The 26,594-nt window shown below is 42.6% G+C and overlaps 2 protein-coding genes across 5 annotated transcripts in view; one reads left to right on the top strand and one right to left on the bottom strand.

The window, feature by feature from the left end:
• vps8 (VPS8 subunit of CORVET complex) overlaps positions 1 to 26,594 on the top strand; it is a 77,142-nt gene that overhangs the window by 19,119 nt on the left and 31,429 nt on the right. For 3 of the 4 annotated variants that reach the window (XM_085243087.1, XM_085243086.1, XM_085243088.1), the window contains exons 7-20: positions 6,759 to 6,883; positions 10,248 to 10,334; positions 10,544 to 10,611; positions 11,087 to 11,240; positions 11,331 to 11,390; positions 12,078 to 12,185; positions 12,387 to 12,467; positions 13,670 to 13,840; positions 15,168 to 15,242; positions 18,113 to 18,148; positions 18,263 to 18,353; positions 18,974 to 19,020; positions 19,104 to 19,193; positions 20,385 to 20,431. In XM_085243087.1, coding sequence (XP_085099213.1) covers positions 6,759 to 6,883; positions 10,248 to 10,334; positions 10,544 to 10,611; positions 11,087 to 11,240; positions 11,331 to 11,390; positions 12,078 to 12,185; positions 12,387 to 12,467; positions 13,670 to 13,840; positions 15,168 to 15,242; positions 18,113 to 18,148; positions 18,263 to 18,353; positions 18,974 to 19,020; positions 19,104 to 19,193; positions 20,385 to 20,431 — 1,240 coding nt within the window. Of the gene's footprint in view, positions 1 to 1,627; positions 6,459 to 6,758; positions 6,884 to 10,247; positions 10,335 to 10,543; positions 10,612 to 11,086; positions 11,241 to 11,330; positions 11,391 to 12,077; positions 12,186 to 12,386; positions 12,468 to 13,669; positions 13,841 to 15,167; positions 15,243 to 18,112; positions 18,149 to 18,262; positions 18,354 to 18,973; positions 19,021 to 19,103; positions 19,194 to 20,384; positions 20,432 to 26,594 lie in introns of those variants that run through there. The other variant, XM_085243089.1, reaches the window with a different exon arrangement.
• Positions 2,013 to 5,866, bottom strand: LOC146561784 (DELTA-stichotoxin-Hmg2b-like). The gene is made up of 3 exons (XM_085243092.1): positions 5,789 to 5,866; positions 5,010 to 5,103; positions 2,013 to 2,680 (listed from the first exon to the last, which is right to left on the bottom strand). Exons 2-3 carry the CDS (start codon positions 5,075 to 5,077, stop codon positions 2,254 to 2,256), a joined length of 495 nt encoding a protein of 164 aa, XP_085099218.1. The 5' UTR covers positions 5,078 to 5,103; positions 5,789 to 5,866; the 3' UTR covers positions 2,013 to 2,253.

Below are 26,594 nucleotides of genomic sequence, written 5' to 3'. Positions count from 1 at the left end.
TTTGGCCTCCTGCAGGCCAGGCGGTGAATATCTTTGTGTTGGAAGAAAATAGATGTACGCTAAAGTGATAGGTGGGTGCAGGAGGCATCATCATGTGCTGAATTGGACACACTTACTTATTGTCAGAGGAGAGGGAGCAGATCTTAATCAGAATCAGAATCAGAATGGGGTTTATTGCCAAATGTTGAGCAGGAAATTGCTGCGGTGCTTCAGTGCAAACATAGTGTCATAAATAGTACTTAAATAGACATGAAAAAAAAATAAAAGTAGGGATAAGAATTAAAAGTGCTACGTAGAAAGATATGTGCATGAGATATACATGAGATATATACATGAGAATAAGAATTAAGAGTGCTACGTAGAAAGATATATACATGAGTGCAGGTGGTGATCAGTGCCAAACATGGAATGATACAGTGAACACAGCGTAGGGTCATGTGTTAGTGGCGGGAACAGTCATACGGTTATTGTTCATGTGTCCAACAGCAGAGGGGAAGAAACTGTTCTTATGGCGAGAGGTTCTGGTGCGAATGGACCGGAGCCTCCTGCCTGAGGGGAGCAGGTCAAACAGACTGTGTCCAGGGTGAGAAGGGTCAGCTGAGATCCGAGCTGCACGCCGCAATGTCCTGGAGGTGTACAGGTCCTGCAGAGATGGGAGTCTGCAGCCAATCACCTTCTCAGCAGAAACGTGGTCGCCTTTAGCTGAGCTTCTGAGACATTATGAAGGGAATAATTTAGAAAATGATACTTGGCGTTGACTTGTTCTTTATTTTATTTGCTATTTTTATTTTCTTTCTCGTCTTGTTTTGTTTGTTTTATGTGTGCTGTGCCTTTCTTTTCTTTTAATTTTTTTATTTATACTTGTAGTAGAAGTGCTGAGTCTACAAGTCTTATTTACTCAATAACACACAAAGGTAAAGATGTAAAGGAAAGCAAATACAGAAAACACATAAAAGATAGAACATACATGTGTGGCACCGGTGAGCAAAAACCAGATCTGACAAATACAAATGAAGTAAATTAGACACAATTGTGCAAAATTGATAAGAGAAACGGTGAAAAAAAGGAAAATAGTTCTTAAGGATAACTATTCATTTATCACTGTATCGCTCTTACGTATTTCATTCATTGTGGCTTTGGGCTCAGCAGCAGGACAAAGGTCCAATACACAGCAGCCAGTCCACCTCTGAGTGGGTAAAGCAAACCAACATGAAGACTTTGGGTTGGCCCAGACAAAGTCCTGACCTGAACCCGATTGAGATGCTGCGGCATGACCTTAAAGGCGGTTCATGCTTGAAAACCCACCGAATGTGGCTGTAGTAAAACAGTTTGCAGAGATGAGTGGGCCAAAAAGTGCTGTAAAAGACTCACTGCCAGTCATCACAAAGGCTCGATTGCAGTCGTTGCTGTTAAAGGTGACCCAATCAGTTATTAGGTTCAGGGGCAATCAGTGCTTCACACAGGTATGTTTGGGTTTTTCTCCTTAATAAGAAAAACACCTTCATTTAGAATCTGCGTTTTGTGTTTACTTGTGTTATCTTTGTCTAATATTCAAATTTGTTTGATCTGAAACAGTTAAGTGTAACGAACATACAAAAACACAGGGAATCAGGAAGGAGGCAACACTTTGTCAGTGTCCTCTGTGCTGCTGCCGTCCTGGCACGCACCAAACATTTTTGTTCATTTCTGCTGAATCATCTCAGGATGCTACAGCGCCCTTTGACATTCTCACCCTGGAGAACAGTTTGGGTGTTTTTAAATGTTCAAAACAGCCTGGCGTTTCAGTTGACTCCAAGTTGACTCTTTAGCACTGAAAGTGTTCAGAACAGCTCGAGGTCCTTCCATCACCATTAGTGGTCCTAGTGTCGGTTTGAAAGGGAATTTGATCTTGTGTATATTTGAGGCCCACCGTTCGACAGAATGGACCTAAAGACTGAGATAATAAACAGAGAAATACTTCTGCAGAATCCGGAGGTGATGTTGAACAGAAGAGGGACAAATTTAAATCAGGTAAAGGTTTAGATTTATTGTTACGTTATACACTGGTTACAAAGAAAACCTGTTTTTGATACATACAAATCTTTCATGAATCAGTCTTGAGAAAGCACTCTTGAGTATACAACGGCATGCACTCGTTTACACTGAAATCAGCACTTTAGCAAGTGACCAGTTTTACCAGTTGATTGACCCTTGCAGATACGTAGTGGGATGCCAGTGATTGTTTTACTTGTGTAACATCTTGCGTCTGTTGTGTTAGTACATCCCTGTGTCATTGACATCCACCCTCAGGACTGCTTCACCTGAATCAGACATGGAGGCACTGACAATAACGTAGTCACCTCCATAAGAAATGCAGGACCCGTCAGCCTTGGCTCTTACGAAACTATTTTCACTCCCATTATACATGATGTCATAAAGATTATAGTCACAGTCGGTTCCTTTGTCAAAGATCCCCACGGCAAACCAGTTGGAGTAGAGGCTTCGATCATACGGCACGGAGAACATGACAGCCATGATGTGGCTATAGTCGTTCATGTCAGGGTTGACAAGGTCATAGGTGAAGACTCCAACTGCTCCAGTTGCACTGCCAGTGACTTTGTTGAACAGTGCACTGGCTTCAGAGCAGGGACCTACCATGGGTGGCAAAGGGACCTCGCATTTGCCACTCTCACTGAAAGCCCTAAGCATGGAGACACAGTGTGTTAGATGGGTCTAACAGAAACACTTTGACCAGTTCTTCTGGTTATACTTTCCAATAAGTAAACACTGTTTGTCTAAACTATGTAACAATAATGCAGTCAATAGGACACATTGCATGCACAACAGTATTGTAAGAGCTGAACAACCCAACAGGGCTGTGACGCTTTTGGTTTCTCATTCGCATTATTGAAGTTACACAACAAAAGTAACAATAAACTTATACCCACATACGTGCTCCAACCCTTATCCTTATAGGGCGAATGTATGGAGGAGTTTCATTTTAATAAATTGAATAAAAGTGCAAAACAGGAAGCAGCAGGGCTAAAGATGAGAGATCAGCTTTGTTACACACACACATACTCTTGGACTGCTTGGTTGGGGTTAGCATACGTTCTGCTTAAACGTCACTGTGGGATTTCTTCTTCCTACCTTTGCGTTAGTGATTCTGCCCATAATGATTGTGTAGGTGTGCTGTCTTTGCTGTGCTTGTAGAGGATTGATGGTGTTTTTGCTGCAGTGGATTCATGTTTTTGGACTATCTAGAGCACATGTGTCAGACTCACATACAGCCCATTTTGATCAGTAATGGGTGAGACGCTCCTTTCTGTCAGTGTAAAGAAATTTCATATTTAACTGTTTTTCTGCATGTTTTTGTAGAAAAGTAAACATGTTCTGCATGTTTATGGCATACGTGCTGTCACATAATGGTCTTTGCATGTGAATGCCTGCATGGTGTGCCCATTAAAATAGTCCCAGCCCTGCCCACATGGATTCTCAGTAGGGCTGATGATTTGATTTCCACATACCGACAGGCCGTTAATAACTGACCAATGAAATGATCTCACGGGCCGGATGTTTGACACCTTTGCACAATAGTGTGCTGTTTACCATCATCAGGAGTAATGTGCATTTAATCCACCTCAAAAGTGACACATTGAGCTGCTGTTTTTCACCTCCCACATGAAGCTACAGGCAAGCTACACAAGTGTCCATAAAAATGTGCTGGATCATTATTTTCTATCCACCCTTATGCAGATCATTGAAGAACTTCTGATGCAAGTAATGGATTCATTCATTTTAGGATTTTACTTTGGTAAGAATTTGCAAAACAAACACTTTTCCTCTTTCCATTTGCTCAGATGTGCACTGGCTGTGTTGGATTTTGCAAAGTTTGCCACAGTTTTATTATATTTGTGCTTGTAAATAAGTTTTCAACAATGATAAACCCAAAGGTTTAAAAAGATTATAACCAACTATAATTATTGACGTGGTCATCCATCATGGTTGGGCTGGAGCTTATTCAGGCTTTCATAAGACAAGAGACAGAGTACACCCTGAACAGGACATGTCCCCAACCTATCTCATGCTAACATAAAGAGACAGAGAACCATTAGCACCTACAGCCACTTTAGAGTCACCAGTTAACTTCATTTGCACGGTTTTGGACTGTGGGAGGAAGCCAGAAAACCCATGCAGACTGCACACAGAATGGCCCCAGAAAGCTGATGGATTCAAACCCAGGACCTTTCCGATGTTAGGCAATGTCGCTAACCACCACACCACTGTGCTTTAGGTGTGTGGGTTTCATTCTGCAGCCGTCTTATACATCGTGGCTTGGGTCACATCATCATCTTGACTACTTTTTCTTGGCTCGACAGCACATGAACTCAAAGAACCGTCTCATGGTTCACCATGAGGGCTGACAGGATTTCTGCATGCTAATGGCTAACTAGCAGTTGCATCTTTACTGTAACGATATGGCAGAAATGACCAACAGCGTCTTTTTTGTTCTGGAGCAGCACATCTGGAGAATTCATGTCTAAATAAAGGCGACAACTTCTCTGCTGCATCCTCAACAGCATGACTGTGTTCCTCACATGGCGTGCTGAAACCAACAGCCAATGAGGTCGTCCCTGCACCAGTGACCATCGCAGCCAGTTTGTAAAACTCATGACCGACAGCCTTCTGGTTCTTTCTCTCAATATTTGCAAATTCCCCTAAAACTCAAACATTACATAGAGAACTGGACCATAATGACATCATTGATTTGCTGTCATATTGTTTTATATTGCCATTTCCTGTGTTGTAAAGCACTTTGATTTTTTTTACCTGTGAAAAGCGCTATCTAAATAAATTTTACTTACTTGCTAAATTGAGAACATCACAAGTGTCTGCAGTATTGCCATGTGCATACTGAGTAGATTTGAGCATTTTAGACTGTTTGTATTGGCAGCAAAAGATGATTTATGTTGCATTAAACCCATTCTTGAAACTTGCATCAGATGGAAAGTACAGAAGTAACACCGCACCTTGGATTGGCCAGAGTGTAGTAGCCGGAGTTGTTGTTAATCTCAACAGAACAGCTGCGATGAGGCATCGTGTTGATGTGATGGCAGGAGGAGGCTGTGAATCAGAACATAGCCTTTCACTTATATCACCATTTTTAAAGGGAAGACACAGTCGTCAAACGTAGTGAGCTGTGTTTTGCTTAATGATGTGGTGACAGTGGCTAGAATTACACGAGTGAGGCCTGGAAATAGAAAATGCAGACCTGTTTTCTGTGAAATCACAAGTTATCATCTGAATTCACAATGACAGTTGACTAAGTGGGCCAATGGTGGAACAAGAATTAAGAGAGATGAATTGATGACGTTTAATATGAAAGTCTTGATAATATAAGACAGTCTTGCTGGGCTGGGGCCCAGTAGACATGTTGATGGATTAAGTAATTATTCAAATGTATCTTTTATATGTAGCTGTCATTGTTAGTTTACATTTACTTAGCACCTTTAATTTGTATTACATAAAGCATGCTTATATTAATGTATGCATGTTTTATTTTAGCAACCTAAGTTCCAAATAAGGATCTAACCAGTCAGACGGTCGACTCAAACTTTGACTGTGCCAAATATCCAGACTATAAAATGACACTCAGATGAAGTAGTTGGCAAAATAAGACTAATCAATGAATAAATGTGGTGCAGAAAATCTGGTATTGAAAGCCAGATATTACCTGGAAATGAAGCCACAAACAGCATCATTAGCTCACATCAGTAAAGGTAAGTTTGAACCATAGTGGAACACTTACCTTTGTATCACTGAAAAATACAAAAACAGTTTGAGCAAACGGATTGTTAGTCCGGGTATGAACGAGTCCCACTGTGCATTAGCTGTTATCACACCAGGTTATATTGACTCAGGTAATCACAACGTACCACCTGACTCCTTATCTCATGTTCAGAGCGTCCCACCCCTCTGTTTCTCTGCCGTATCTAACAGTGGTTAGACGGATCCATGGAACCTTTAAGGTGGTTATCGAATGTTTGTACAAGGTGGGACTTCAGGATGGTACTGCTTTACAGCGTGTGTTACGCACACTGCCGCACATAAACACCACTGAGCTTTTAAGCTGGTTTGATTTCCCTAAAAGAGATGAAGTCATGCATTTCTGTCTTTATTTCGTCTTAGCATCATTGCTTTGGTTCTACTTTATAAAATGTTGCAGAAGTCCCTTTTAAACATGACAGATGTGTAACTTCAGTAACAGCATTCTGCCAGGCAAACGTCACTGTTATTTCAGAGACACACAACACTTGCTAATAAGCGAATTTACAAACACACACGCAGGAACAGAGGCTTCAGGGATGATGTTCTAACTGTGATGTGGTTTAACTGGAATTTGCTCAGTATTTAACTTGCAGCAGGGCTGATCAGTGTCTCTCTGTGTTGCTGACATTATGATGCCTGAGCAGGAAAAGGTATGACCACGTCTGTCAGATCCTCCTGAATGTTGTTCGTCTGGTGTTCAGCCTGAAACATCACTCTTTGTGTGCATTTTGGTTTGGCATGTTATTTGGTTTCATTTGTTTATTTTTATTTACAGTACTTTGATTACTTTTATGGCTCTTCATTTAGTGTCAGTTTTGTTTTTATGTTTAAATTATGTGCTTTTTAATTCTGGTATTGCACTCGTAAAACTGAGGACTGGGACAACTTTCAGTGTGTCTTTTGCCTGTTTTTCTCCTGCTCTGTCAGCTAAACGGCCTCTTCCTCTCCAGATACCAACCAGGCCTTGCGGCTCTGTCTGGGTACCAAGACGACTGGAGCAGAGTTTGGCGCCGTCTCTGCCCTGAGCATCAACCATGACTGCTCACGACTTCTCTGCGGGTTTGCCAAAGGACAGGTACTAGGACAAGATAAATAGACTTTATTTGCCACTAATTTACAGTTTATTTTGTTAAAGCTGCCAAATAGTAATGATGATATAATAACAGTTAAATCATAGGGCCCTTTCACCTCAGTGCATGTCGTGACTTGACACTGTGGAGGTGTTTGCTGTAGTCGGGTGGATGATTTCTAACTGTTGTTACTACCCGTGGCCAGTGGGTGGTGTATGAGGTCACTCACTAATGATGTGTTCCTGTATGTGATATTAACACTGAACATTTCATATAGAAACAGATGATTTTATCAGTTGTAAGGTTTAGGATGTTTTTAACAATTTAATGTCCTGTAGTGAATAATCCAAATTTGACATCACAGACGTGTCCTTCAGTTAAAAAAAACAAACTCACATGCTTCGCAATTTAGCATCGCCAGGGTCATTAGGTTGAACTCACCAATGCTCATGGTGGTCAGATGAAATCTCTGGGAGAAATTTGATTAGCTACAACAAAACTGCTGCCCTCCTTTTTGGTTTAGGACAGACTTTAAGAGTCTTTTTTATTGTTTTTAAAAACATTACCTTAAGCTGCCAAATTTGAACGATGGCTGGATAAGTACATATATAGAGAGATGCATAGACAGATATAAATAGACTTTATGAATCCCACCGTGGGGACTATAGCAGCACAACAGTGAGGAAGAAAAATTGAATTTGGGCAAAAAAAGATTTCCAAGAGTAACTAGAACTCGATATTTTTTATGTGCACATGAAGTGCAGTGGGAGTGATGATGTACATATATTTCAGCAGTTATCTGTATTTTACAGTGTGACTGCTGTTGGGATGAAGGGATGACCTTCCCACCAGGGGAGTTGTCACCTGTACAAAGGTGTTAGAAGGTAACAGACTGCAGGAGCGTCACTGAAAAAGTCCCGCACACCTCAGCCTGCCCAGCAGAGCTTCAGTTCAGTTTTATTTATACACAACAACAGTGGCCTCAAGGCGCTTCACAGTAGACCCTACAATAACACATACAGAGAAAAACCCAACAATCATGTGACCCCCTGTGAGCAAGCACTTTGGCCACAGTGGGAAGGAAAAACTCCCTTTTAACAGGAAGAAACCCCCGGCTCAGGGGGGCGGGGCCATCTGCTGCGACTGGTTGGAGTGAGAGAAGGAAGACAGGAGCTGACGTTGTCCTTTCTCGTACAGATCTGGAGTGTTTTCTGACCAGTCCGGTTTATTGTGAAGGTGAACATCCAGGAATTTGTACTTGTCCACGACATCAGTGCCAAAACCGTGCATGTTCACTGTGATGGGAGTTCTCACTAGTGTGGATGTGTAGGTGGTTGAGTTCACATCAGATGATAAAGTGAGTGATGTCCTTCCTGTACGCCAGGTTGTTCCACTCACATACACATGCAACAGTGTGTGTGTCCCCACTGTCAGTGTATCTGAAGTCTGATTTGTAGAGTAGGACGCTGCCCAGGAAGGTCATATGAGTTAATGCTAACAGCTAACAGCTCATTAACACTAATGTCTTGTTCACAAACATCTGGTTCACATGCAGATAGACGTAAATATGGAGCTAGCTGCTACCACAGTCTGTAGCAAACTCATTAACACAGTGAAAGCCTTCACTTAAGAATCCTGATCTAGGAACAACAGCTTCCTGTTTCATGGTGAGTTACAGCATTTTCATGCTTCATGGGGAAACACTGAAATTCACCATGCTGACAGGATGATGCCAAAGATGAAAACTCACACTTTTCTAAATGAAGTACCATTACCTCCTGACGCTTTTCTGACCAAAGGTTAGATGGCTGGTCAGCCAGCGTGTGGGTGATGATGACTAACCCAACAGTGTGTCGGTGCTGGTGATCTTTTGAACTTTATAATCCCAATAAAATGTTAAAATAAGTGAACAGATGATGAATAATTAGAATCCGTGCGCTTCGTCCTGATCGTGGCAAATTCACAAGACAAAATAATCCGATTCAAATTAAAAACGTGCTCCTTTGTGATTATAACATATGAAAATTGTAAAATATTGATGACCTCAAATTACAGAAAGAAAAGTCTAGAAAACGCCTGAAGAACAGTCACAGGTGTCACAGCTGGTTTAACGTTTTCTTTAGTGTGTGGGGGGACGCTGACGTGCACACTTTAAAACATTTTCAGCTAATAGGATCAGTTCACTGCACTGCTGTCTTTAGCAGTAGTTTTACGGCATATTTTGCAAATTACTGCATTCTGTTCGACATCCTCCTTGGGAAATCCAAACACACTGTTTGTGAAGTTATAGTTGATTATGATGGATGCCCCTCCCTCCACAACAAAGAGGGTGTCTTCTCCCGAATCCAAACTGGGAGCTGTTCCCACTGGGAGGAGACTGGAAACTGAAGGCTCTACCTCCTGTTTAAATATTCTAGGAACCACAAGTAAACCAGCAGTCTGAGCGCAAAGTGCTGGACTGGGGTGATACGGTCCCATAAGGTCTGTATGGGTCCTGATTACAGTAGTCCAAACTAGACGTAATAACTGCATGAACTAGTATCGGGTTAGACACCACGTTTTTTAACATTTTATTTGAATTTAAAATAACACCAATACAAGGATCAAAGGAACAAGAATCCCTGTTTTGGACAGGTTATATTTGTTAGTGTGGTTCATGTGTATTTGTAATTGTTTATTACTTGTTGTCTTTTAATGTGCAGGTTGGATACCATAATTGGCAGAATCAAAATACACTGATGCAGAAATGGGGAAATATGATACAAAAATATTGTAACACAAAGAAAAGACGTCACTAACATTACTGCTTTGCAAATGTTGAGCGGCTTGTCAAGCAGTTAATAGTGAAGTAACACAGCCTACCAATATCTGCTTCCACCAGCCATACCAGCGCTATGTGGCCCTGTGTTGGGCTACAGACACATTTCATTAAACCTTCTGTTAATGCATTTTCCTAAATAAATCTTTACTTTGCAAAGATTTGCACATTTTAACTATACGGATTATTTAGGACTGTAGCAGGCGCTCATAATGTGAGGTTGATCACATGTCATCCTCTGTGTGAGTGAAACTTGCACACTGTTTTGTCAGGATAAGGTCCGTTCTACTATTAATCGAATGCATTTTCGTGTGTTAGCCTAGTTTTTTCAGAACGATCATTAAATGATTGATTTGTTCATCTTTGTTTCATTTCCAGCCTTTTAAATCATTGCTTCATTCTCCATTTCAGAAACACATTAAGGTCGTAGCAAAAATAAAATTAGCACCAGCGTTGCTGATATGACAGGAATGCACTGCAGAATGTGTTCACAGCTTTCACTTGAGCTCATGACCACCTTCCTCGTGTCGTCTCTCCGTCTGCACGATCAGATTACAATGTGGGATCTAGCCAATGGGAAGCTTCTGAGGACCATCACTGATGCCCACCCTCCTGGGACAGCCATTCTGCATGTGAAGGTCCATGCACACACACACACACTTGCAAAGTCAGCTTTGTTTTGTTGTTGTCACCAAACGTCACCCCTCCACTACTATTACTAAGGAAACATTTGTAACAAAGGTTGTATTTTTCTACCTGCGGCTCAGAGATGTCAAATGTTTCCTCCCTGATGATTTCTGTCTAACTTCTGTCCTGAGTTCTTCTTTTGCCTTTCTTGTTATTGCAGTTCACAGATGACCCAACTATTGCCGTGTGCAATGACAGTGGAGGATCTGTTTTTGAGCTGGCTTTCAGGTGAACGACTCGGCTTTAAATGTTACAGAAATGTTATTTTCAACCATCAGGTTTTATGTTCCTGAGCAGTTTTTACCCCTCAGCACTGAAAAGCTGACGGAGTATTGTTGGCATAGCTGGAAATGAGGATTTTCTAATTGATAGCATAGGTGCATCTACTAAAGATCTCAGATGAGTTAGTAACTTTAACCTCGAGGTCAGAGGTCAAGTTTTTCAAAGATCTTGTGATAACTGAAGAAGGAGGTGACCTCGCATTTTCACACTTATACCACACGTACATCTATGAGCAGGCTGAGGGGAGGATGCTTTTTGTAACCGAGGTGCTGAAAGAACTTTTTGGTCTTCTACCTCTTAAATGAACACATGTAATCCCACCAGCAACAAGTGTTGCCGTTTTAACTCGACTCTGATTCGGTGATTTTTTTATGTTCATCTTTCTCATTGGTTCCCCTGCTTTCCCCTCGTTTGTTCTCAGGAGGGTGATGGGGATGCGGTCATGTGACTCTCGATGTCTCTTCAGTGGTTCTAAAGGGGAGGTGTGCTGTATCGAACCTTTGCGTTCTCCTCCGGACTTCAGAGACCATCCCATCACGCACTACTCTCTGCTCGCTATGGCATCTCTCACTAAGGTGTGCAGATGCCAAAGGTCGTCCGCAGGTCATAATCGTGTTCTCATTCGTGCAGCATCAGGTTCTGATGGTTTTGTCTTTTCACCCCAGATTCTAGTCATTGGATTAAAGCCCTCCCTGAAAGTCTGGATGACATTTCCTTACAATAAGGTATGAAGTGCGGTTTGCATGTATGAGTCAGATCCACTGACGTGATGAGGCATCGTGTCAGATGTGATGGCACTACTTTGTTGTGCTGTATTCATTTACCATGAACTGTAATCAAGAGGCAGAGCAGAGCTATCGAGTCCTTGTTTACCAGGCAGGCACAAAGAGAACTGCCCAGAGGTCCTGAAAGACTCGTTCCAGCTCGAATCGCCTTCTGCTCGAGCGTGTGTCTCTCTGACAGTCAGCACGTAGGAGACGTTAAAATCAACAGCTTTGATGCTTTGAACGGCTCAGTTTCACACTCAGCATCATCATTCATTTCTTAACTTGCCAACATGTCCGAAGTGACTCAGCTGCTGTTTTTAGCATTTTTTTGCTTTGCAACTAGAAAGTTGGATTTCTATCTGGTGGTGTTACCAGCCACTGGTCCCTGTTCAAAATATGTGTCTTTCCCAGTACAGTGGATGTGCTTCTACATGCTCCTCTCCTTTTTGTTCCTTCTTAGTTAAAGAAGTTAAGGGTTGGATCTTATTTCAAAAACGTGTCTACGTTTTATTTAGTATCACGTCACAGTTAAGCGGGACAGGGCAGAGTTTTCTCCCCAACAACGTGGTGATGGGAACGTGGCACACCCTCAGAGGCGCTCCGTGAGATTTGTTTCCGATGTCGTGTTATGTTCTCCTTTGTTAGTCGGATCCATCCAGCGTTCCTCAGCTGGCCTGGCAGTTTGTTGCTGTCCAGAAGATGGTCAATCCAGTCCTGGCTTTTTGCAAAGGAGATACCGTCCACTTCCTCTTGGTAAGTGCTGAACTGTGATATATCAAAGCTTTCAGTAGATGTAAATCATTACTATGTTAAAGCTACGAGGATACAAGCTGACACTAAATAATGTTGGACTGAATGTTTCCCAGACGTCTGATTTCTGAAGCGCGCAAACACTTCCGTCAAAGAGCAGTTATCCCGGGATCATGTTTCTCTCCTCCACCACTGTTTGTTCAGGTAAAGAAAGAGGAATCGGGGACGATCCACGTCATCAAACAGAGACAATTCCAGCTCAGCTGTGACATCATCAGCCTAAGTGTAAGTACCCCGAGAAGATGCTCAACAGTGGCACATACTCACTCATGCACAGGTCAGCAGAGGAGTGCTGGATGTATTTAGGAGTTTAAACCTTTCAGGATGGTTTATTCTTGTAAAATACGATCACTCCTGATGACAGCGTTTCCTGGAGTGAACCTCTGGTTTATTAGAAAGTTCCATTCTGCTGTTTTCCTGGGACAAAGACTTTCTGGTGCAGATAATATAAAACGCTGAGCTGACATCACTGTTGGAGAAACTTCAGTCCCCGTCATCAAAAAGTCTTCAGTAGTGAAACAGGACAAACACCAGCGGGGCGGGGCTCAGTGCCAGAGTCCTGGGAGCCTGAGGATCCTCTGCAGGATCTTTGCTGTTCCTACGACTGCGCTTTTCTGCAAAGAGATCTCAGATGTTGTTCCTGGGATCTGCTGGAGCCACCTGCCCAGTTTGCAGGTCACTGGCCCAAGTGGCCCAATTACCACTGGGACCACTGCTGCATTCACCTCCACGTCTTCCAGAGCTCCTCTCTCAGCCCTCGGAGCTTCTTGAGCTTGTCCTGTTCCTTTTTCCTGATGTTGCTATCACTCGGTATCACGACTGTCGTCCACAAACTGCTACGTTTGGTTGGTCGGTCTGTGGCTGGTGGGATTCTGGGTGTCAGTGGTACGTACTGTGCAGGCCCTGTGCATCCACGATCCTTCCTCTTCTTCCTTCTCATGTTTCTGCTGCCTGCATAAAAAACTGTTTAAGTTTAAGATTAATCACAGCATGTTTAGCTAATGTAAAAATGTACTTTGTTGTTTGGGCTAGTGAGTTAGAATATGAGTGCAGACTTGTTTATAGTTAAACATGTGTATTGTCTGATTATGGATTATTTTAATATGATTGAGGGAAAGCTGGATCTGTAGCCAATTGAAATGAGCTCTCAAATATGCAGCCAGGATTGTTCCAGAAACGTGCTGATGGCTGCCAGAGTAGTGTGGTTGAGGTGCAGGTGCGGTGGGACATTTATCGAAGTGACGTTACGATGGCGTTTGAATCTATTTGAACCTGTGTGTAAACTTCTTGTGTAGGTTAAGAAAAATGCCAAATACATTTTAACTTGTGCATCTCATTTTTAATGCTGTACAGTCGTTGCACCCGTCAGTCATGGGCATTTATATGACCCTCTGTCTGTTTCCTGCTGTACCTCTGTGTCTCTGCAGTGGATTAACAGCCGTACGCTGGTCCTGGTGGACAGCCACGAAAAGCTGCACGTGGTGGACCGGCCTAGCCAAGAGGTTTTGGAGACTCTGGACTTGGAGCAGGTGCAGCTGGTCTATAACAGCCGACATTTCAAATCATTGGCAACTGGAGGAAACGTCTCCCAGGCTCTGGTGAGGGTTTCGTTTGTAAGGCATGGTCAGCGTTTGAGGCTTTCATTTGAGATGTTGATAGTTCGTGTTTTTTGGGAATCTGAGATTCAAAACTCATGAAAATGTTAGTTAAAACCCTGCTACAGTTCTCTGTTAGTAATAATGCAGCAAAAACCCAACAAAAACAAAATTCAGCCTTTGAAGAAACCACAAAACAAGTCACTTTGTCCAGAGAATAAGTTACAGATGTGGAACCAGAAATTAACCGACCTTATCATTCATTTGGTATCCAGGTAACCAGATTTATAACAAGTTTCTGCAATATTTAACTGTCTTTTATTTTATTGATAATGACGACATGTTGTCATGGCAACTGCTGTGTGGCAGGCAGGATGAAGGACCCGAACGCAGGACTCAGAAACAGGAAGTTAAAGTTAAGGTGCAGCTTTATTGCTGGGAAAAACTCCACATTAGAAATAAACATTTACAAAAAACAAAACAAACCTCAAACGCAAAACTAGAAACTAAACTGGGAACTGGAACCTGAGAGTAGGAAACTGGAGCAACACAAACCAGGACAGCGAGCTAGGACACTCTCAGGAAGACGAAGGGAGAAAACGCAGCACGAAGAGCCTCTGAGGACCGAAATACAGGTAGGATCACGAGAGGATGGGAAACAGGAAGAAACGCAGCTCAGACAACTCGGACATGATGAGACGAAGGAAGGCACAACACTGATGTAGGACAGAGACTATCAAAATAAGACAGGAGATACGACACGTAGGCACAGACTCAGAGACACGAGCGAACACGACGACATAACGACACGGTGACAGAGGGAACATAGAGACGAGATTGACTGGAGACGTGAGACCAGGACAGGTGCAGAGAAAACACGGCACCGTCAAAATAAAACAGGAAGCACACGACAGAGACACGGACTTGACAGTGAACAGAGGGAACACGGAGCACAGGGACAGGAGTGACACGAGGTTCAGTGGCTTTCACTCGGCACCATGAGCACAGCAGTTATCAGTAAATGTAGCTCTACAGGTCAGCACAGGACGTTTGGATAGTTGCTCATTTAAACACAAAGACACTTCCTGATTTTAACATATCGAGTTCTGTTCATGCAAACATGCAAACAGATTTTGAACCTGAACCTAGAGCGTTGCATGAATCAGGTCCTGGTTACCTTCTCTATTAATTACACCTGCATATCTTCTAAATTCTTGTGATTCAGGATCTGGTCCCAGAATTCCTGAGAAAATAATAACAATGTGTTTGAAAGCATTGTCAGTGAGTTCACCACTGACCTTTTGGCTGTACATCTGTGTTTGTGTTTCAGGCTTTAGTTGGAGAAAAGGCTTGTTACCAATCAGTCTCGAGCTACGCAGGACAGATTGTGTATTTGGGCACCAAGGTACTGTTTTGTACTATTTACCTTTCTGTTCTATACATCTGTTATATCATCACCATGGATGAAAACTTTTGTTATTTATCAATGGAAGCATTTTAGCTCAGGCTCAGTGGTTTGGAGACAAAGTCAGGGAGCTGAAGCTGAAATGGTTTGGACATGTGCAGAGGAGGGACGGTGGATTTACTGGACGGAGCATGTTGAAGACGGAGCTGCAAGGCAGGTGGAAAAGAGGGAGATCACGGATGAGGCTCGTGGATATAGTGAAGAAGGACATGCAGTCGGTAGTGTGAAAGAGAAGCATGCCATGGGTAGGGTGAGATGGAGGCAGATCTGACAGAAATGGCAGGTTCAGAGAGCGCTGGCTCTCCTGACTGGGTCATGTTGTGTGCCACGAGTTCATCTCTGTGTTGTGTGATCAGAACAGTAATGTTACAAATGACAGTTATTTATTACAGTCACACAAAGTTAATAACTCCATCCCCGTCTCCAACGCGTGCAACATCTCAACACTGATGAGAATCAGTGGTGACAGAACATCATGTGCAAGTACTTGAACAGTTCATGAGTGTTTCTCAAAAACAAAGTTAACAAAGACTGAACGACCAAGTCAATCTGGTTCCTTCTTAGATGCGCTGCCCGCTCCGAAAACAAAAACATCTGTGACAGATGTTATAAAAAGGCGTTTGTGGTTGTAACCGGACTGCTGCTGTTAATGAGGATGTGAATACTGATAGAAGTGTGCAGGCTGGACTCTGCTGATTGCTCAGGTGTGACTTTGGCTCATTCTTCCATTCAAACAGTGTTCAAACCCTGAAGGTGCCTCTTCTGTGAATTGGCTTCAGTGTTGAGGAAATGCAGCATTAAGACAGTCTTCCCGCCTCATCTGTCAGACCTGATAAAGATAAATTTTGAACCTTTACTCAGCGATATGAGAATCTTGATCGCTGGTCTCAGATGTATTTTTGGGGAAGGTAAACGTAATCAAAATGGTATGTACACCCAAGTTCAACTATTTGTTGCAGGCTCTGCCAATTCATGTTCCTTTGAAATACACCAAACAGTTTGACCAGCTCTGTAAAGCATTTACATGGAGTAATAAAAAGCTTAATTGAATCTGAGAAAACGGCAGAAACCAGTGGACAGAGGAGGGTTAGGGATGCCTAATCTACTTTTATATTTTATGCTTTTTCTCTTCGGCATCTGGCACATTGCTTCTTACCCCCTGAGAAAGCGCCTCCTTGGTTTTCCATTGAAAGTACTGCTTGCTCGCCATTTACACCATTATATAGCTTATCAACTAATCTGCCCCCCCACGTCCAATCACAGCCGGTATTTTCTCATTTGAAAGAAGTATGGAAAAGAATGTCCAAATTATTCAACTTTGACCCATATCTCAACCAGTCTGCTGGTATTGGGTGTAATCCCACCACCAGATCCCATAATTACCCTTCTTTTGGAAGCTCTGGTTCCAGAGAGGTGTAACAGTGCTGGGGGATCTATATGAAAACAGTATATTTAAATCATTTGGAAAACTTGCAGAAGAATTTGATTTACCTAGGCAGGGATTTTGGAAAGACCTGCAACGAAGCCATTTGATGACCAATACATTTGGTTTATCCGCAAAGTTCCCTTTAAATGGTAAATGGCCTGTATTTGTAAAGCGCTTTTACTAGTCCCCACTAGGGACCCCAAAGCGCTTTACACACCCAGTCATCCACCCATTCACACACACATTCACACACTGGTGGAGGCAGCTACAGTTGTAGCCACAGCTGCCCTGGGGCAGACTGACAGAAGCGAGGCTGCCATATCGCGCCATCGGCCCCTCTGGCCAACACCAGTAGGCGGCAGGTGAAGTGTGTCAGGACACAACGACCGAGACGGTCCGAGCCGGGGCTCGAACCGGCAACCTTCCGATTACAAGGCGAACAAAACGCTTTTATTAGCTTCTGATCCTAACACACTGTCCCTCAAAAGAACGTGGGAAATGGACTTAACGGCTTTACAGTGGAGGAATGGCATCCTCAGGAATCTGAAAAAAATGTCACGTGAACTCAAGATTGTTCCCATTTCAGATTTTAAATAGATTATACTGGACACCCTCACGGTTGCACAGGGTGGGTCGAGCGACTGATGATGCATGCTGGAAGCGCCAGCAGGGAAGTGGCACTCTTTTACATTTGCTTTGGGGGTGCGTCAAAGTCCAAGATCATTGGATTCATATTCACACCGTAGTAGAGAAGGTTGTAGGTCAAGGTCCCATTCATGAACAGTCTTTACGTATTAGGAGACCCTTCAGCTTTGAGTCACTTACCCACTCCTCTTGCTGGGTACAAACGGCGATTATGCTGGAGAGGAAGCTGTTGGTGAAAGAGTGGAGGCCTCATCGACTCTTTGGGACAAGTGGCAGCTTACGAAAGATTATAGACTGCTGAATAGACTGGACGACTATAACGACAAATGGGCTAACTACTTTTCATTAGTTAAGGTCGGACTAAATAGGAAAGCTGTAATTGGGTCTGTGTGAAACATTGGCATCATTGTGTATTTATGTTGTTTTGGATCTTTTTCTTTGGGTGGAAATATGCATCGATTCTCAATTTGTCCACTCTGTCTTCTGGCTTGTTTGTTTTTTTGTTTCTTTGTTTCTTTGTTGTTGTTTTAATATTAAAATCTAATAAAGTTTGAGTCATAACAGAAAAAGACAGTCATTGTCCTCGGTGGACTATGACTAGGACCTATCAGTTATGTATACATTGTATATTTTCGGGGTTTTGAGGTTTAATAATCAGAAGAGTTTCATATTTCAGAGAAGAGCACACACTGAGCGTGTCCCATTTGACTGTCTAATGTTATGTTGTCTCACCCCTCAGTCAGCTCACATTATGACTCTACGGAACTGGAGAGAGGTGGGTGTGACAGTTTGAGTATCTGTCCATTAGCAGCAACAATCACTGTTTAATTAGAATTGCGTAGGCCTGACCTTGACCTTTGCCCTTCCCTGTCTCTGCTTATATGTCCAGCGCATTGACTGCTTGATGAAGCAGGAACATTTTGTTGAAGCCCTCTCTTTGGCCTGGTCCTTTCACGAGGGAGCTGCTAAGGCTGTGGTTGGTGGGTATAATTCATTTCACTCCTCTGTCATCGATATCACAGCCACACATTACACTTGCCTGCGATATCTATACCGAGCGCTCCGATGCCCACTAGGACCACCGTCACCTTCACCCTCCACATCTTCTCCACCTCTTCTCTGAGTCCTTGGTGTTTCTCCAGCTTCTCGTGTACGATATGTGATTAACTAATTGGCATTCCAGAAATGTGCACAGCTGGTGCCCATTCTGCTTGGATGCCAGTAGGATCGTGTGATAATCCAGACTTTGGTCATATCCAGTGTGACCAGCCATCAGTTATGATATGTGTATCCTGGATTTCACTGCCATTTGTCTTGGGGCTATGAAGTTTTAATGCACGCTTTTGGCACTTTGGTCAAATCTGTTGACTCTCTTGAGCATGACCCTAATAAGCTGCCTGCAAAGAATAATTCCTGACCAACACCAGCACCAACAGTGGGGTCGTTTCCAGTTTATGACAAACAGTATCACTGCATGCTTGTAGCTAAATGTTACCATACTCATAACATTATACTGATACTGTTATATATACTATATTATACATACTATACTTATATATACTACTTATGACAGATCATTTGTGAACTGTGTGTTTTTAAGGCCTGTATGGAGATTCTCTGAAGAGGAAGGCAGTGGTCAGTGACAAGGTGAGAAAAGATAAACGTTTTCTGTTGCATCAAATCTACTTTTACTTTGACATTTCAGCTTTCTAAACTCACCGTGTCCACAGATGATCGAGATCCTTTTCCAGTTTGCTGAGCATGCTTTGAAAAAGTGTCCAGAACAAGGCAAAATCCAAGTGATGGAGCAACATTTCCAGGTAAACTAAACTGCCGTAGAGAACACAAGTGTGTAGCCACAAAGTTAGTACAGTAGCATGGTACTGGCGTCCAACCGATCAGTCCACTTTGTATTAAACTGACGAGTCTTCTTATCTTATTATTCAGGATCTGAGTTCATCAAGCATATTGGCCTCAAGTTCTGTGTTTTGTAGAAAAAAAAGATTCCCTGGTTGCAGAGCATTATAATCAGAGCTAGGGACGTTCCAACGAACTTAGTTGACTCAAAGAAAAATGAGACAGACTAAGAAACACTCAGATATCAGCTTCAGTTCCAGAAGAGTTTAATGGACAAAGACAAATCCATTAATCCCACGCTTGCTAAATGTGCAGCACCTCGCATCGTACCAACATTATACTCTAAACAGAACTGATGTAAACTATAACACGAAAGCATGATACCACAAAGATGTGTAAAAAATAAATAAAGACTAAAAGTGTGCCGGTGCATTATGAATGATGCACATTGCTCAAAAATGAATGAAATAAAATCTTGTATCCAGGATGGCATTCTGACGGTGTTAAGAAAAAGATCAGGCCTAGACTAACAGATTGATGGTGCTTCTCAACAGTGATGCTCCATCTGGTGGCCGGTGGCTGTGCAACATTTTTAGGATACAGAAATTTACCCGTGTTGTTCGAAAAAAAGTGATTTCCAATTCAAATCAGTTCAGTTTTTTTATACAGCACCAAATCACAACAACAGTGGCCTCAAGGCTTGTAAAGTAGACCCTACAATAATACAGAGAAAGGCCCAACACTCATATGACCCCCGATCAGCAAGCACTTTGCCCACAGAAAAACTCCCCTTTAACAGGAAGAAATCTCCAGCAGAACCAGGCTCAGGGAGGGGCGGGGCCATCTGCTGTGATTGGTTGGGGTGAGAGAAGGAAGACGGGATGCTGTGCAAGAGAGACAGAGATTAATAACAGGTGTCAATGCAGAGAGGTCTGCACATAGAGAGCGGAGAGTTTTCCAGTGTTTCCATTCTCTCTGTCCTTGCTGGTATTCATAAAGCAGCCAACATGATTTACCTATGGGCTATGTGTATGTAGCTGAAAGAGTTAAGATGCTGATTGTTACTGTTTAATCAGCTCTGTTTTGTTGACATGAATGTTTAACATTTGAAGTAATTCTCTACCAACCCCACCCTCTCTTTGTGTTTCTCTCAGGATGTAGTTCCAGTCCTGGTGGATTACTGCCTGCTGCTACAGAGGGCGTACGTGAACACACACGTTTTTAAATTTGCAGACAGCATTTGAAACACGCTTATAGATTACAATGAAAATATTTAAAAAACTCCACCAGTGCACACCAGTGTTCCCTCTAATGTTTCACGTGTGTGAGCGAACACACAAACTCCCTGAGCGTCCCCTGGACCACTGTGAGCGACAGCAGACGTGTGCACTGTGGTCACGCCAGCATCCAAGTTACATGTTTATTAAAGTAATCAAATTACAGCATTTATGTTAGACTACTTTTAATTACCTGCTTCAGCACACTTACAATGAGAATGTAAACAATCTTGTTCCTGACCTGCAGCATGTTAACACTGTTGGAAGGAAAATAACTTGAACTCCAATTTTGAAAACACAACTTTCTTTTCTTTATTTTTAAAAAGCTCTGACTGTATTGTGAGTCTGTGGTCTGGGAGAGAGTCTGTAACTCTGTCTGCAACATACAGTAAATAATGACCAATGTTGGGCAGTTAATTATATAGTTACTTCAAAAAAGTAAGTTTTTTGCAGCTATTCTTTTAAATGCAGCCAAGACGTTTTTAAACAAACACTATTCACAGAACAATCAGCTGTTCTGCATCAAATCTGACCCACACAAATTATTTGTGCCGCTCCAAAAAATAATCTCTGTCCACTATGAGATGAAGGAGAACAACAGCCTGATACCTGCAGGCCTGACAGCAGCAGATGTGTCACTGCTGTAACACCTGTAACACTCAGCAGGCGCCTCATTGTTCTGACACACACAACACTACTGACTACACTACACACTGACTACACACTAACTACACACTGACTACACACTAACTACACACTAACTACACGCTGACTACACTACACACTAACTACACGCTGACTACACACTGACTACACTACACACTAACTACACACTAACTACACACTAACTACACACTGACTACACACTGACTACACTACACACTAACTACACGCTGACTACACACTGACTACACACTGACTACACACTGACTACACACTGACTACACTACACACTAACTACACGCTGACTACACACTGACTACACTACACACTAACTACACGCTGACTACACTACACACTGACTACACACTGACTACACACTGACTACACACTGACTACACTACACACTGACTACACGCTGACTACACACTGACTACACTACACACTAACTACACGCTGACTACACTACACACTAACTACACACTGACTACACGCTGACTACACGCTGACTACACTACACACTGACTACACACTGACTACACGCTGACTACACGCTGACTACACTACACACTGACTACACTACACACTGACTACACGCTGACTACACTACACACTAACTACACACTGACTACACGCTGACTACACGCTGACTACACTACACACTGACTACACACTGACTACACGCTGACTACACGCTGACTACACTACACACTGACTACACACTGACTACACGCTGACTACACACTGACTACACGCTGACTACACACTGACTACACTACACACTGACTACACGCTGACTACACTACACACTGACTACACACTGACTACACGCTGACTACACGCTGACTACACTACACACTGACTACACACTGACTACACACTGACTACACACTGACTACACGCTGACTACACACTGACTACACTACACACTGACTACACGCTGACTACACTACACACTAACTACACGCTGACTACACGCTGACTACACTACACACTGACTACACACTGACTACACGCTGACTACACGCTGACTACACTACACACTGACTACACTACACACTGACTACACACTGACTACACTACACACTAACTACACACTGACTACACTACACACTAACTACACACTGACTACACGCTGACTACACGCTGACTACACTACACACTGACTACACACTGACTACACGCTGACTACACGCTGACTACACTACACACTGACTACACTACACACTGACTACACACTGACTACACTACACACTGACTACACTACACACTAACTACACACTGACTACACGCTGACTACACGCTGACTACACTACACACTGACTACACTACACACTGACTACACGCTGACTACACTACACACTGACTACACGCTGACTACACTACACACTGACTACACGCTGACTACACACTGACTACACTACACACTAACTACACGCTGACTACACACTGACTACACACTGACTACACACTGACTACACTACACACTAACTACACGCTGACTACACACTGACTACACAATAACTACACACTAACTACACACTGACTACACACTGACTACACACTGACTACACACTGACTACACACTAACTACACACTGACTACACACTAACTACACGCTGACTACACACTGACTACACAATAACTACACAATAACTACACACTAACTACACACTGACTACACTACACACTGACTACACACTGACTACACACTGACTACACACTAACTACACGCTGACTACACACTGACTACACAATAACTACACAATAACTACACACTAACTACACACTGACTACACACTAACTACACGCTGACTACACACTGACTACACAATAACTACACAATAACTACACACTAACTACACACTGACTACACTACACACTAACTACACACTGACTACACACTGACTACACACTGACTACACTACACACTAACTACACGCTGACTACACACTGACTACACACTGACTACACACTGACTACACACTAACTACACACTAACTACACACTGACTACACGCTAACTACACACTAACTACACACTAACTACACACTGACTACACACTAACTACACACTGACTACACACTAACTACACACTAACTACACACTGACTACACACTAACTACACACTGACTACACACTAACTACACACTAACTACACACTGACTACACACTAACTACACACTAACTACACACTGACTACACACTGACTACACACTAACTACACACTAACTACACACTGACTACACACTAACTACACACTAACTACACACTAACTACACACTAACTACACACTGACTACACACTAACTACACACTGACTACACACTAACTACACACTAACTACACACTAACTACACACTGACTACACACTAACTACACACTAACTACACACTGACTACACACTGACTACACACTAACTACACACTAACTACACACTGACTACACACTGACTACACACTAACTACACACTAACTACACACTGACTACACACTAACTACACACTAACTACACACTGACTACACACTGACTACACACTAACTACACACTAACTACACACTGACTACACACTAACTACACACTAACTACACACTAACTACACACTGACTACACACTAACTACACACTAACTACACACTGACTACACACTAACTACACACTAACTACACACTAACTACACACTAACTACACACTGACTACACACTAACTACACACTGACTACACACTAACTACACACTGACTACACACTAACTACACACTGACTACACACTGACTACACACTAACTACACACTGACTACACACTGACTACACACTAACTACACACTAACTACACGCTGACTACACACTGACTACACTACACACTAACTACACGCTGACTACACGCTGACTACACACTGACTACACACTAACTACACACTGACTACACACTAACTACACACTAACTACACACTGACTACACACTAACTACACACTGACTACACACTGACTACACACTAACTACACACTAACTACACACTGACTACACACTAACTACACACTGACTACACACTGACTACACACTAACTACACACTGACTACACACTGACTACACACTAACTACACACTAACTACACGCTGACTACACACTGACTACACTACACACTAACTACACGCTGACTACACGCTGACTACACACTGACTACACACTAACTACACACTAACTACACACTAACTACACACTAACTACACACTGACTACACACTAACTACACACTGACTACACACTAACTACACACTGACTACACACTAACTACACACTGACTACACACTGACTACACACTAACTACACACTGACTACACACTGACTACACACTAACTACACACTAACTACACGCTGACTACACACTGACTACACTACACACTAACTACACGCTGACTACACGCTGACTACACACTGACTACACACTGACTACACACTAACTACACACTGACTACACTACACACTAACTACACACTGACTACACTACACACTAACTACACACTGACTACACGCTGACTACACGCTGACTACACTACACACTGACTACACACTGACTACACGCTGACTACACGCTGACTACACTACACACTGACTACACTACACACTGACTACACACTGACTACACTACACACTGACTACACTACACACTAACTACACACTGACTACACACTGACTACACGCTGACTACACTACACACTGACTACACTACACACTGACTACACGCTGACTACACTACACACTGACTACACGCTGACTACACTACACACTGACTACACGCTGACTACACACTGACTACACTACACACTAACTACACGCTGACTACACACTGACTACACACTGACTACACACTGACTACACTACACACTAACTACACGCTGACTACACACTGACTACACAATAACTACACACTAACTACACACTGACTACACACTGACTACACACTGACTACACACTGACTACACACTAACTACACACTGACTACACACTAACTACACGCTGACTACACACTGACTACACAATAACTACACAATAACTACACACTAACTACACACTGACTACACTACACACTGACTACACACTGACTACACACTGACTACACTACACACTAACTACACGCTGACTACACACTGACTACACACTGACTACACACTGACTACACACTAACTACACACTGACTACACACTGACTACACACTAACTACACACTAACTACACACTAACTACACACTGACTACACACTAACTACACACTGACTACACACTAACTACACACTAACTACACACTGACTACACACTAACTACACACTGACTACACACTAACTACACACTAACTACACACTGACTACACACTAACTACACACTAACTACACACTGACTACACACTGACTACACACTAACTACACACTAACTACACACTGACTACACACTGACTACACACTGACTACACACTAACTACACACTAACTACACACTAACTACACACTGACTACACACTAACTACACACTGACTACACACTAACTACACACTAACTACACACTGACTACACACTAACTACACACTAACTACACACTGACTACACACTGACTACACACTAACTACACACTAACTACACACTGACTACACACTGACTACACACTAACTACACACTAACTACACACTGACTACACACTAACTACACACTAACTACACACTGACTACACACTGACTACACACTAACTACACACTAACTACACACTGACTACACACTAACTACACACTAACTACACACTAACTACACACTGACTACACACTGACTACACACTAACTACACACTAACTACACACTAACTACACACTGACTACACACTAACTACACACTGACTACACACTAACTACACACTGACTACACACTAACTACACACTGACTACACACTGACTACACACTAACTACACACTGACTACACACTGACTACACACTAACTACACACTAACTACACGCTGACTACACACTGACTACACTACACACTAACTACACGCTGACTACACGCTGACTACACACTGACTACACACTAACTACACACTAACTACACGCTGACTACACGCTGACTACACACTAACTACACACTGACTACACACTAACTACACACTGACTACACACTGACTACACACTGACTACACACTAACTACACACTGACTACACACTGACTACACACTAACTACACACTGACTACACACTAACTACACACTGACTACACACTAACTACACACTGACTACACACTGACTACACACTGACTACACACTGACTACACACTAACTACACACTAACTACACACTAACTACACACTGACTACACGCTAACTACACGCTAACTACACGCTGACTACATGCTGACTACACACTGACTACACTACACACTAACTACACGCTGACTAC

This window comes from Mchenga conophoros, linkage group LG13 (genome assembly GCF_057382185.1).
Source record: "Mchenga conophoros isolate Kocher_MC1m ecotype Shallow Benthic linkage group LG13, M_conophoros_male_GT1.1, whole genome shotgun sequence".
Classification (NCBI taxonomy): domain Eukaryota; kingdom Metazoa; phylum Chordata; class Actinopteri; order Cichliformes; family Cichlidae; genus Mchenga; species Mchenga conophoros.
This window is presented reverse-complemented; position numbering and strand designations above follow the sequence as displayed.

Excerpts from the sequence above, each read along its gene's own strand:
- LOC146561784 (XM_085243092.1), bottom strand. The coding sequence starts at position 5,077 with ATGCCTCATCGCAGCTGTTCTGTTGAGATTAACAACAACTCCGGCTAC. Across the intron at positions 2,681-5,009 it reads TACACTCTGGCCAATCCAAG|GGCTTTCAGTGAGAGTGGCA; the intron begins GTGCGGTGTTAC and ends CTCCATGCTTAG.